Source organism: Ailuropoda melanoleuca, chromosome 3 (genome assembly GCF_002007445.2).
Source record: "Ailuropoda melanoleuca isolate Jingjing chromosome 3, ASM200744v2, whole genome shotgun sequence".
NCBI classification, from domain to species: Eukaryota; Metazoa; Chordata; class Mammalia; order Carnivora; family Ursidae; genus Ailuropoda; species Ailuropoda melanoleuca.
This window is the reverse complement of record NC_048220.1, coordinates 55,862,817-55,875,350: the sequence shown is the minus strand read 5'-3', so window position 1 is coordinate 55,875,350 and position 12,534 is coordinate 55,862,817. Positions and strand designations below refer to the sequence as shown.

The 12,534-nt window shown below is 41.0% G+C and overlaps 1 protein-coding gene across 3 annotated transcripts in view; it reads left to right on the top strand.

Moving 5' to 3' along the window:
* Positions 1–11,367, top strand: part of ACOT12 (acyl-CoA thioesterase 12) — a 44,790-nt gene extending 33,423 nt beyond the window's left edge. The window contains exons 9-15 of one of the 3 annotated variants that reach the window (XM_034656449.1): positions 534–589; positions 904–967; positions 1,653–1,751; positions 6,792–6,925; positions 8,956–9,084; positions 10,268–10,394; positions 10,854–11,367. In XM_034656449.1, coding sequence (XP_034512340.1) covers positions 534–589; positions 904–967; positions 1,653–1,751; positions 6,792–6,925; positions 8,956–9,084; positions 10,268–10,394; positions 10,854–11,003 — 759 coding nt within the window. In that variant the 3' untranslated portion in view covers positions 11,004–11,367. The remainder of the gene's footprint in view (positions 1–533; positions 590–903; positions 968–1,652; positions 1,752–6,791; positions 6,926–8,955; positions 9,085–10,267; positions 10,395–10,853) is intronic. The other 2 variants (XM_034656451.1, XM_034656452.1) reach the window with 2 other exon arrangements.
* Positions 11,368–12,534: the final 1,167 nt, after the last annotated feature.

The following is a 12,534-nucleotide window of genomic DNA, read 5'->3' as shown; positions in this document are numbered from 1 at the left end:
TTTTGTTTCTTTTCTACATCACAAAGTAAAATGGACTTTTTCTTTTCTTTCTTTTTCTTCCCCCCAAGTCACTCTAATCATTTGTTGGAATGACAGAGGCCCTGGAGACCTCACCTCTGCTTGGCCAGGTGCTGCTGTGGGAAGCATATCGTCTTCTGGGTCGTTGTTCTGATTTCTGCTTCTTTACGTCCAACTGTCTGGGGCTCCACATGCAGGGAAACTCTGTCTTCCTCTCATCTGAGAGTTGCCTTCGTGCCAACTCTCACCTTTCCTAAAAACTCTTCACTGAGATACATGTATAATTCTGGTAACAGAAATGATAACAATCACTGCTTTAAAAAAGGAAGGAAGAGGGCTGTAAAGGATGTGTTTTTATCCATGCACCTGCCCTTTGTGGTTGCTGAGGACAATTCACACAGAGATACTGTGTGTGTCCCAAGCAGCCCTTTCAACTGAATTAGGAGAGAGAGACTTAAGGACCGTAGCACTAAAATACTAGAAATGTGTTGATTTTACTTTGTTTTTTATTAAAGGACGATTTTAGACGATATCGTGGAGCTCTTGCACGCAAAAGAATTCGCCTCGGCAGGTAAGGATGTGGATGTAAGGATTTTATGCTATCGTCTCTTATCTAACAAATTATATAACAAAGGGCTCCTCTCTGGGTCTGTGTTCCCACATAATGTAAAATGAGAAGGTCTGATGTTTCCTGGCTGGAGGCTAACTGTGGCGGAAATTGTTCTTCCTGATTGTTCCGCTACTAAAAGCAGCTTTTAAAACTGCTGATTTCGGTTCTAGAAAGTGTCATGGTTACTGTTGTGTGCTGAATGCAGGGAAGAAAATGTATTTATTATTAAACATTATTATTATAACATGTTACTTAACATTTTACTTTTTTTCCAGAAAATATGTTATTTCCCACAAAGAAGAGGTGCCACTTTGTGTACAATGGGACATAAGCAACCAGGTAACGGTTTTATTATTGTGCTCTCTTCACGTAAAAATCACATCATTATAAAAATGGAAAATGACATCATTATAAAAATGATAGTTCCCACGTTTAACTGATTCAGGTTGTGCCTGCACAGGTTAGATGCAAAGGTGAATTATATCAACGAATCATTTAAAAATGAAACAAAACCCATCAGTAGGCGGTTACCAACTAGTGGCTTCCCTGCCTTGTTTGAATTACACCCACAATTTCCAAAGTATGGACTCCGAAGGATCTGCCATCAAATGCATTCAGGCAGCACGACACTGAGATCTGGTGTCTCAGTGATTTGAGGTGAACGACATGCTCTCCAGCTTGCATTTTTATGACACAACAACAAAGTCTTAGGCGTTGTAAAGTTTTTGACCATCAGATAGAAAGGGAAATACAAGCTTACGGATTACACGTTGATTCCAAGTCATATTGAAAAGTAACGTTGTCTTTGCTCAGGACACCAATTAACATGACACTAATTTGCGCAGCATGCAGGCCTCGTGTTATTTTGTCTGAATTCTGGATTAAGAGTTGGAGACAGAAATTATGTTACCTATAGCTTAGTTCTAAGCGCAGCATTACCACTTTGGCTCATTGTCAAAGCAGAAACTCTTTGATCCCGTATCTGTGGGTTGAACTCCCAGCTTTTACAAGATTTATGTTTTAGGTAGCCCTGAGTAATGCCAATGTGGAGGCTCTCAACAGTCTGGCGGCCAGAAGTGGTTGGGAGGTCACCCGTGCGGTGGGAAAGGTAGGAGGCATCCAGGTACATGCAGCACCTGCTGTCTGTCACAAATGAAGGTGGTCGCGGTGGTGGTGCTTCTGCTCTGCTGTGCTTTTAACAAGGTACAGAAATCTCTCCAGGAAACTATTTCTAAGAGTCAGATGTCTTTCTGGCACTGTCTCTAGTCCTCCGTGCTGGCGGATTTGGGGTCCTTCCGTGAGCCCCGCACCTTCCTACCTCTGAATTTAGTTCTCATATTTCACTGCTCTTTCCCTGTCAGCCCCAATCCTAACTGGTCTTCAAGCCCCGGGACAAAATGTTTCTGCATGAAGCCACTCCTATCACCCTTGACTGAAGAACTTGCCCCGTAGGAACTCCCTCAGCAATTACCGTTTCAGAATTAATTTGTCAGTTAATTATGCACCGTCTTGTGACGTTGCTTCCACAGCGACACTGAATTGATATCGCTGTCTTACATAGTACTTTAACTTCTTACACATGGCCTTTTCCCCTAACTAGATGACGAACTTCTTAAGAAAGAAGCCATGTCTTGACTTTGTATTTCTCTTAGCACCTTTTACACTGTTTTGCGGTCATCAGACTTAACATACACATGAATCATTTGGATTCTAATTTTATCCAACATCAGAGGTCTGTTTGGAGACCCGTGGAGGCTGATGCCCACACTAACTAGACTGTAAGGTCGCCACCATAGGTGGCCGCAGGTCCCAGCGGTGCCCACCCCCAGGAGGGGCTCAGTCATGCCAGCTCTGTGCTCACGTTCAGTGTGTACTGCTTTTCATCAGTGAAGCAGCAGCCTCTGCAATGGGGTGACCCTATGTCCTGCTTTTCCCGGGACAGTCCTGGTTGTCCCATCTTAATTAGTGATTGGTCCATCATAATCTGTTGTCTCACCGTAATTACTAATAATGCCTCCATGCCCCAGTTTGGACAATAAATAACGTGGTCACTTACCTTAAAATTGAAACAAACTCTGATACCACTTTACTGATTCTTTTCAACTTTGACCTCTTGCCAGTGTTTTGTTCTGGGTTGTTGGCTTTGATCGTGTCTTTGTCTTCACTACTGAATCCTTTCAAGATCTCCCTTTACCCAATTTTCGATCCACTTCTGTTTCCACGTCTACCTAATTCAGTTATGCAGAAACATAGGTTTCACTTTACAAAATGATCTTTTTCTCTTTATCCCACATAAAAGATGCTTCAAGACTTTGTTTTCTTTTACTAGTATGACATCTGTTTCTTGCATCATTGCTGGCATCTAAGCAGCATTGGAAAGGGCAAACGTGCGTCTGGAATGAAGGAAGACAGCATGTTTTGTGAAGCTGTATAATATATAAAAACTTCAGTTCTTTGGAAGTTTGGGGCCAAAATAAACCTAAACAAAGAAGTGCTGCATTTGTTAGTGTCTAAGGCGAGCCATCAATATTTAATTCTTTATTTTTGTACAGATACTTATTAGAAGATATTATATAATTACAGCAACATTCTTATGCCATTTCTGTTGAATTTGAAGCCCTCCAGTTCTTTAGATTATGATAAAACTTGGATTTTTTTTTTCCCTTTCCACACTATCCTCTTCTCTCCTACTTTTTAAAGCTTTTGTATTGTTTTAATTTTAAAATACAGCTCTCCCAATTTTTTCTGTCACGTTTTCATTGAATGTTTCTTAAACTATCTGTTATGGATCATGCTTATTTCAGGTTTTAAAATCCATACTTATGTCGGGCAATCCCCTCGGGTCCCCTCCCTCCTGGGGAGCTTGCACTATCACTTTGCTATTGCTCAATAGACCTTGTTTTGCTGCCCACCAAAAAAAAAAAAAAATGAGAGAGAGGAAAAAAAAGAAAAATCTATACTTATTGTTAATACAAATTAGTTAAATGGCAAAAGTCTAAGATTTCTGGTATTTGTAATTAAATTGGGCAGTTCTTATTCTTTTAATTCCTATTTCATTTCTATGTACAGTGGTGGAATTAATAAGAGTAGTAATACAAGGAGCAAAAGTAATACAAGGAACACCGTCACCCTAAAGGAACTTGTAGACTATTTCGGCAACATCACACATACACGTGGAACAGTGGAAGAATGATTCTCAGGTAGTTTATGAACAAGTGAGCAATTGTAGTATTTAAATCATAAAGGTCAGCTCTTAGGCAGTTCAAAGTAAGCAAGACAGTTTTTTAGAGAGAACTTTGGAGAGGGGGTGATACTTTTCTCCTTGCAGATAGCTTATGTAGATGCTGGAGGGTGAAAGGGGCTGTCCAGGCAGTGAGTAGCTCCAGCCAAATCCTCAGGGTAGGAATCAGCATGGGTAGGAGACTGACCTGACAGAGTGATGCTGATGAAAGGCAGAATGGCAAGGACTACTTGAAAACCTTTCCACGGAACGAAACTCAGCGCAGGACACAGATCAGAGGGCGCTATTCTCACTGAAGCTGGGGGGGGGCTGGTCCCAGAGCTCCACCTGACCAGTTCTCTTCCCCAGCCCCAGGGGTCATTCCAGGCATCTCCAAGGAAGGTTAGCCTCCCCTCCCCACCCAGGCCTCTGTATAAAATGGTTTTGTCCTCGTTCTCATAATGTTGTCACAATAACAACTGATAGTATAAAACAGATAATATAAAATTCTACAGTTAGACTCTTTTCTGCTGTTAGTATAAGATATTCAAATCCATTAAACAGAATCTTATTAGAAAGAAAAAGCAGTATCATTATAAACTGTTAGCAATTTCAAGCTCACTCACTTTTGGCTTCATTTCCTAGAATAAACTTCGCCAGGCATCAAATAATAAAATGTTTGAGGTGGTTACAGATGGAATTTAACCTGTATTCTTCTGAGTGTGAAAGAGAGCATGTTCTCTTGAAGAGTTGGCCTTGGAGAATTTTTTTCACTAAGCAGAAGCTGGCTTTTCTAAGACACTAGGGTTCAAAGAGACCAGCACCAACCGCCGCTCTTCCTTGCCGGCTTTGTCAGCGTGGGTGTCATTGATTCTCACAGCACAGCCTCGGGGAAGGCTTTCTGCTGCCTTCACCTTCTGGGAGAAGGATCCAGATACCATGCACTCATCTGCTAACCTACTCGGCACTCAATAAGTTAGTGAGCTCCTCTAGGGCAGAGGTCAGTGGTGGCTTCTCAGCTTGTGTTGGCTGTGGCTCCAGGATAGGAAGTGGCAGCATGTGTCTGCAACCAGGTGAGCGGCTTTCCGGGCAAGTGCTGTGATAGATTCCTAGGGCTGCTCTAACAGGACCACAAACCGGGTGGCTTACACCACAGAAAGGTATTGTCTTGCAGTTATGGAAGCTGGATGTCTGAGATCAAGGTGTTGGCTGGGTTGAATGCTTTTGAAGAAGTAAGAAAGAATCTGGTCCAGGCCTCTCCTCTTGCTGCTGCTGCTTTGCCGGCAATCTCTGGCGGACCTTGGCTTGTAAAAGTGTCACCTGACTTCTGCCTTTATCTTCATAGGGTGTTCTCCCAGTGTGCATGTCTGCCTCCACATTTTCCCTTTGCATAAGAACATCTGTCGTTATTGGATTAGGGGCCCGTCCTCCTACGGTTTAACCTCATCTCAACTAATTACATCTGCAATGACCGTCTTTCCAAACAAGGTCGCATTCTGAAGTACTCAGAGAACTTTAACATGAATTTGAGGAGACACAGTTCAACCCTTAGCAAGTGCTCAGCCCAATATTACATCTCTCTCTACCTTGATTCCATCAGTGTAGACCATGGCTGCCTGAAGGCCCGAATCTGACAGAAAGTAAGGAATTCACCCTGGCCTCTTGCCCTTGCCTCCTCTGAGACTGCAGAGCCCAAGAAACCTGACTTAGGGCCCCACGGCCTCCAAGTTTTGATTAGGTGACTTGCTTCAGGATTAACACCAGGGAGCCTCCTTTTCCTCCTGCCGTACAAGGGGCAAAGTTGGGCGTGGCTATGCGGGGATGAGTCTCAGCCACCAACTGGAGGCCCATTTGTGGCTGTCTGTTGGATACATGTCCACAGCCCAGGTCACGTCCTCCTTTGTGAGCTTAGTTTAAAGGTGGCTTTCATTGGCACAAAGGTCAATTGGGGAGGTAAAATGGTGTAAACAAGTAGCCGCTCCTTTTCTTTCTAAGCTGGCTTTAGTCGATTTCTTATTTCTTTATTCCCTTCTTGAAGATGTTTATGTTTAAATAAAGGTTTTCTCCCTCACAGCCTGATTTGTCCATCTGCTTGATTCCTGCAGTGAAGTCTTAACCCTCTGTTTGTTTGTCTTCTCACAGCTTGTTGCCATGGGGATGATTATAAGATGGCACATTTCAACACTAACTTCCAAGCACCCTGAAAGAGATGGAGAAAATGGGCAGGATAGAAATGTGCTCTTAGCTGAGCGCGTATCTCTGATTATTAGTAAAAGTGCAATAGCAGAAGAGTTTGGAGTAACGGGGGATACGTTATCGTTTAAGTATATGTCAAGTGGCTCCCCAAGACAGGTGTCCTCTTATCTAGGGAATAACAACATTAGAAACCCAGGAATTGACCTCTCAGGAGAATGGGCCCTTGTGATTCACAAACGAAAGAATGCTTTGTGCTGAAGAAACATGGCACTTCGGCAGCCCTTTTGAAAGGTTGGGTTGGTTCTAGAGGTGGTGGCTTGCTTCATGGGGCTCCTTGGGATGCCTTACATCCTAAGAAAGTGTCCAAGGTCTCTGGGGGGAGACAAGACACTGACTTGCCTATCAGTCTAATGCCATTTTCTGTTGTTGCTGGGTAGAGGCAGGGAAACATCACAAAGAGATAAAAAGAGAAAGGCTTACTTTTTTTATTTTTCAAGAGATAACTGTTGCACAATAATTAACTACCCCAAGTCCCATATTATTTAGAGGATACAGAGGATAACATCCCGGTCCAAGCTCTAGACATCCCAGTGTTTGAAGTGAAATTGTAATTGTCTGGCTTCATTGTTGTTCCGGTGCCAAACTGCCTTAGTTAGTACAATCAGCCTATGACTCCATGTGTGGGTTTTAAAGTGAAAACATCCATTTTTCTCTTGTATTTTAATTTTTCTTGTTATTATCTTTTAGATAAAAATATATACCCTGGAAGAGCACGACATTTTATCTCTTTGGGTTGAAAAACATGTGGAAAGACCAGCACACGTGACTTATCATCTTTTGTCTGACTTTACCAAGAGACCTTCGTGGGACCCCCATTACGTGTAAGAATACATTTAAAGTATTTTCTTGAATAACGTCATGTAAATGACATCATGTAAATTGTGGCCTCCATATTGCAGTCCATCTCCATTGCCCAACATACGACCCATTGTTTATTAAAGAGTATGTTTTAAAACTTGCTCTGCACTAAAAACTGTGTCAAGTGCTATTGAGAGGCACAAAACAAAAATTATTTTAATAATTTACTTATTATTTCTATTGAGTTGACATGCTCTACCCGCATCAGTTGTAATCCTACCAACAACTCCACACTTGGTGTATTGTCCCCACTTACCAAGAGAGAGAGGCTCTGAGACTTGACAAGATTGCTTTCCTAAGCAACCGAACGTGAATTGGAACCCAGATACTTCAGGCTCTGAATTCCACACCCTTGTACTTTATTTTTGTTTTTAAGATTTTATTTATTTATTTGAGACAGAGACAGCAACAGAGAGCAGGAGCAGGGAGACGAGGGAGAAGCAGGCTCCCCGCTGAACAGGGAGCCCGACAAGGAGGAGCTCGATCCCAGAACCCTGGGATCGTGACCTGAGCTGAAGGCAGCCACTTAACCAACTGAGCCACCCAGGCGCCCCACCCTTGTACTTCAAAACACAGTTTCATTGCTCTTGAGGAAGTGTTTAATTGTCTTTCCCATTTCCCACTCTTGATGTTTAATGAGCGGTTCCTCCTTTTTCTGAGAAGTGGCATTCCCTGGTGAGAAGCTGAGGGGCAGCTGTGTGAGTACTGAAGTCAAAGGCATTACTTCCTGCTTTTCCTGTCTGATCAGGGCCCACTCCTGTCAGCCTACGTCTCTTCCTGCTGTTACTTCCTGTCTCCTGCATTCCCAACCCAATCTCTGCCACTCTCGCTCCTTTCCTGGAATACAAGGCTGTACACCTTGTCACCTGCACTGACAGGGTCTGAATGCGCTCGGGCCATGCCCCCTCCTCCGAAGAGTGCCAGTTCTGGGGCTACAGCACCTGGGTCCTCATTGGCATTTTGGTGCAAGAAAGGGATCAGTGAGATGGGCTTCCTATTACATTAAACATTACCATTCACTTCCTAATCTTGATTAAGTAGAAGCTCATCTTTAAAATGGCTAAACTTGATTATGATTAACACCCTGTAATAGACAATTTAATACCACTGAAGTTTAACAGCTCTGGGGTCATGTGTTACATTGGCATAGATGCCAGAATAATACATCGTGGTTACTGCTATCATAATAAAACACTCTGAAAGAAGAGGAAATACTTCACAGTTTTCTTGCATCAATATCTGTAGATACTCTATAAGTACAAAGCTTTTGGCAAGAACAATGGCTAAACTTTGGTGTTAGTTCATTTCAAATGTTTCTTGCACTGTTTTCTATGTTACCTGACTTTTCAGCCAAACTGAACTTGAACGAATGGAGGAAGGAATGAATGAATTCTAATACAACTTACTTGTCTTGTGTACCTGCCTTGATTCAGGTATTATGCCAGGTGTTTTCATTTAATCCTCACAATAACCCCATAGGTATTATCATCTACATTTTACAAATGAAAAAAAAAAAGAAGTGACTTCCCTAACATAACGTAGATAATGAAGTGTACATTTGGGATTCAAAGACAAGTTGTTTGACTTTGAACTTGGTGCTCTTTCAAGTATACCATATTCTTTTATCTAAGAGTCTTTCTTCAATGACTGTCCGTATAATTCAGTAGTCTTCAGATGTTATTACCTGATCCTAGAGAGAAATAATTTTGTGGAAAACAACTATAAATGCCTTTCTCTGAAGTTTTGAGGGCAGTGACGTTAGAATCATACGACTACCATTCTCTCCATCACATGCATAATTATTCCTGCTGACCAAACAGCTTTGTAAAGACAGACTTTGAGAAGTAATGCTGGCTTTGGCAGGATGGTTATGTGAACAGAAGAGTGAATGGAGGCATCAGTAATGGAGTTCTGCAAACAAACGGAAGAAGTGAATGCCTTATTCAAGCAGGTAGAAAAGTGTAGCCTTTCTTTCACTGTTATGTTTACACAGGTCCTGTGAAGTCATAGACTGGGTGAGTGAAGCTGATCAGATATATTATATCACTTGTCCTGTGGTGAATGGTGACAAACCCAAAGACTTGGTAGTACTTGTATCACGAAGAAGGCCTCTCAAAGATGGGTGAGTATATGCAATTCAAGTGTTAGAGTAATGTTTTGTAGAAGAGAGTAGAATGAAAAAATTGATATGAAAATAAAGGCGGCAATATTAGCCTTTCTGGTCTTGAATGGTGTCCATCTGAATTTTTTCTAGATGGAGCATTAGTTATTTTAAAAATTCATCTATTAAATGCCACCTGTGTGCAAAGCACTGTGCACGATTCCTGAAACAGTTCCTTTTCCTTTTTCTGTATGCACACTTAACACTGATAGTTAGCAAACCTTTAGAATATTCCATCATCAATAAAAATGCAGTGACTGCCAAATAAAACATTAGGAATAGGTTTAGAATTTACAAAGGCTCAATTATGCTAGACATCCAAGATGTCTGGCTGCCAGCTAGGGTTGTTGACTAGAGTGCTTGTCCATGACTTCTCTGTAGGCACTGATCTTCTCGGAGCACAGTGTCTATGTTCTAAGGGGAAGTGTCCTAAGTATTCAAAGAAATAAGAAGTAGAAACTTCTAGGACATTTAAGGGCTACATCTGGAACTGGCCAGCATCATTTCCAATGTCATTGGTGACCTATGGAAATAAATCACTCACATGTGTGAATATGAATGTACATGGATTTTCAGTGTAACATCAGTTATTATGGCAAAAGATAGAGAAATAAACTGTCTTATAAATCATGGTAGAGCTGTACTGCAGAGGACTGTGTCATCATTAAAAAGGATGAAGTAGCTATAGAGGCACTGATACAGAAATACCTCCAAAGATTTATTGGTAGGTGAAAAATCAAATTATAGGCCAATATTTATAAAATAATTGTATTTATGCAAAAATCTGTATATGCATTTGCTTATATCAATGTTATATATTTATAAAAAGGTCTAGAGGGATACACAGCAAAATATTAACAGTGGTCCTTACAACCCATTAGAGCATAACAAAGCATGCGTAGAACTTGACTTCAGTTTTGTGGAGTTATGCAAAGTGTAAGTAATTCTTAGGCAGAAAACACCTGTGGCCCTTATTACCCTTCCCTACACTTGTATGTGGCCATAGAGAACGTATTCTAACGCGGAACCCTCATCTAAAAGAGGGATCTCCATAGTTTCACTTCTACTTATATAAATAAGTTGAATTAACTTCAGGAATTTATTTTCTGACAACTATTCTTCATTTCTCACACTGATTTCTCAGTGGCACTTACACGGTGGCAGTGAAATCGGTTATTGTCCCGTCAGTCCCACCTTCTCCACAGTACATCAGAAGTGAAATCATCTGTGCTGGATTTCTCATCCATGCTATTGACAGCAGTTCCTGTACTGTAAGTTTGATGAAACATCTGCACATTAATTTGCTCCTACAGATACAGAGAAATCTTTTACCCACATTTCCTAATTAACTGTAATTCTGTAATGTGTGTCCTCATCCGGTGAATCCTAAGGTCATCCTTTTAGTTCCATTCCAGAACATCCCCAGAAGATTAGTGTCATAGCCTCCCCTATACCAACAAGATTCAGATCCCTGCTTGAAAACGCTCTCAGGGCGCCTGGGTGACTCATTCGGTTAAGTGTCTGCCTTCCACTCAGGTCGTGATCCCAGGGTCCTGGGAAAGAGTCCCGCATCGGGCTCCTTGTTTAGCAGAGAGTCTGCTTTTCCTTCTGCCTCTGCCTGCTTGTGCACTCTCTCTTTCAAATAAATAAATAAAATCTTAAAAAAAAATTTTTTTAAAAAGCTCTAAGTCAATAAACAATTGAAATAATGGTTTTTCTTTTTGAAACAGGTATCCTACTTCAATCAGATTTCTGCTAGCATCTCTTCTTACTTTGCTGGATATCTTGGTGGTTGGTCAAAATCCATCGAAGAGACAGCAGCCTCTTGCATACAGTTCCTAGAGAATGCTACTGATGATGGGTCGATAAACATATTTTAAATAGTAAACTTTCAATTACCTGTGATTTTACTTCCCATGTTTAGTTCCAAGTACCCTTAGCCCTGAGACTTGGCAAGCTTTTGGGCCACAAAATAATTTAACATTGGCCGAAGCAAAATGCAGTTGGGAAGGGGTTAAAAAATAAAAGTAATCTCAGGTCAAATACCAGCGATTTGGATCGTATTATTGAAAGAGCTTTAACACTGGTTTGGATCATGTGTGGCTCTCCTCCCTTCCCGGCGCGCAGGCAGTAGAAATGGCTCATATGCCATTTTGTATCAACCATAAAATGGTACAAATACAGTTTAAAATGATCGTAAGCATTTTTATGTTATAGAGATGAAACATGTGTTCTGTTTAAAATTTTATAAAATTTTATAAAATCAAAAATGGTAGGTTGACTGGCTGATTAATAGTGTGGGATTATTCCATACATGGCAGACACCTGTATGTCAGGAGCATCTGACAAGATGTATTCCATGTTTTAGAGCTTTAAATTAGGAAGACATTAAAACATAATGGAATCCAATCAATTTTAGTAATAGGAACTACTTTACTAGTGTCATTTCACATATATTCAGGGTGGCTGGCCAATTTAGTATCTATTGCTATATATACACACACACAAAGTACCTGCAAAATGTGGTATCACAGAGAAAGAGAATATTAACCGAGCTCTTCTTTCATAACCATTTCATAGCACTTTATTCCCCAGACTTCAACATTCATTATTCTACTCTGTGATTTGTCTTAACTCATAAGACAAACCAGCATATGTCAAGTTGGCCTCCTCTACAGGACAATATTTAAAAGTTGAAGGACTTCTCCAATAGAGTTCAGAGCGCTTGAGAGGTTAGGCACATCCTGCCTCAGTATGTCAAATCTCTACCTCCGCTTCCCCTGCCTACCCCTCCCCCAGCCCATCCACTCAGCCAGCCTAGGTCTGGCTGTTAGTTATTTTTATTCTGTGTCAGCAGGCTTTCATTTACATGAACTTCAGACTGTGCTCCAATTTTATGGATTAACACTGATCTACAATAAGAAGAGTGGATATGCATGTTTAAATGACTAGACATTTCAGAAGTAGAACGGCTTTTTAAGGATATATTTTGGATTTTAAAAAAAGGTGAAAAAATTAGCAATAAAGGGCTTAGCTTACACTAAAATTTTGTATGGGAAAATTTCAGACTTCTATAAGTGAGACACTTCTAACTTCTGCCTCTCATGGGTCTTTGAATATAGATTTTTTTTGAAAATTACTGCAGTAATGACTTGAGGTGTTGGTGGAACATCCGAGGAGGAACTGAAACCAGGGATATTAGGGCAGATGGATTTAGGACTCAGCCATGGAGAAGTGAAAGAGAAGCTTGTAAGAAGTGGCATTTCCAGAGGACTAAAGGAAGAATGTTAATGACTAAGTCCTAGGGGATTCAGCAGAATACTTTTAAAATGTAATCAAATATCTGATATTATTTTTCTGCTATCCTGATATCTCTGATATGCATCTGCCGCCCCCCCCCCCAGGTCTGCT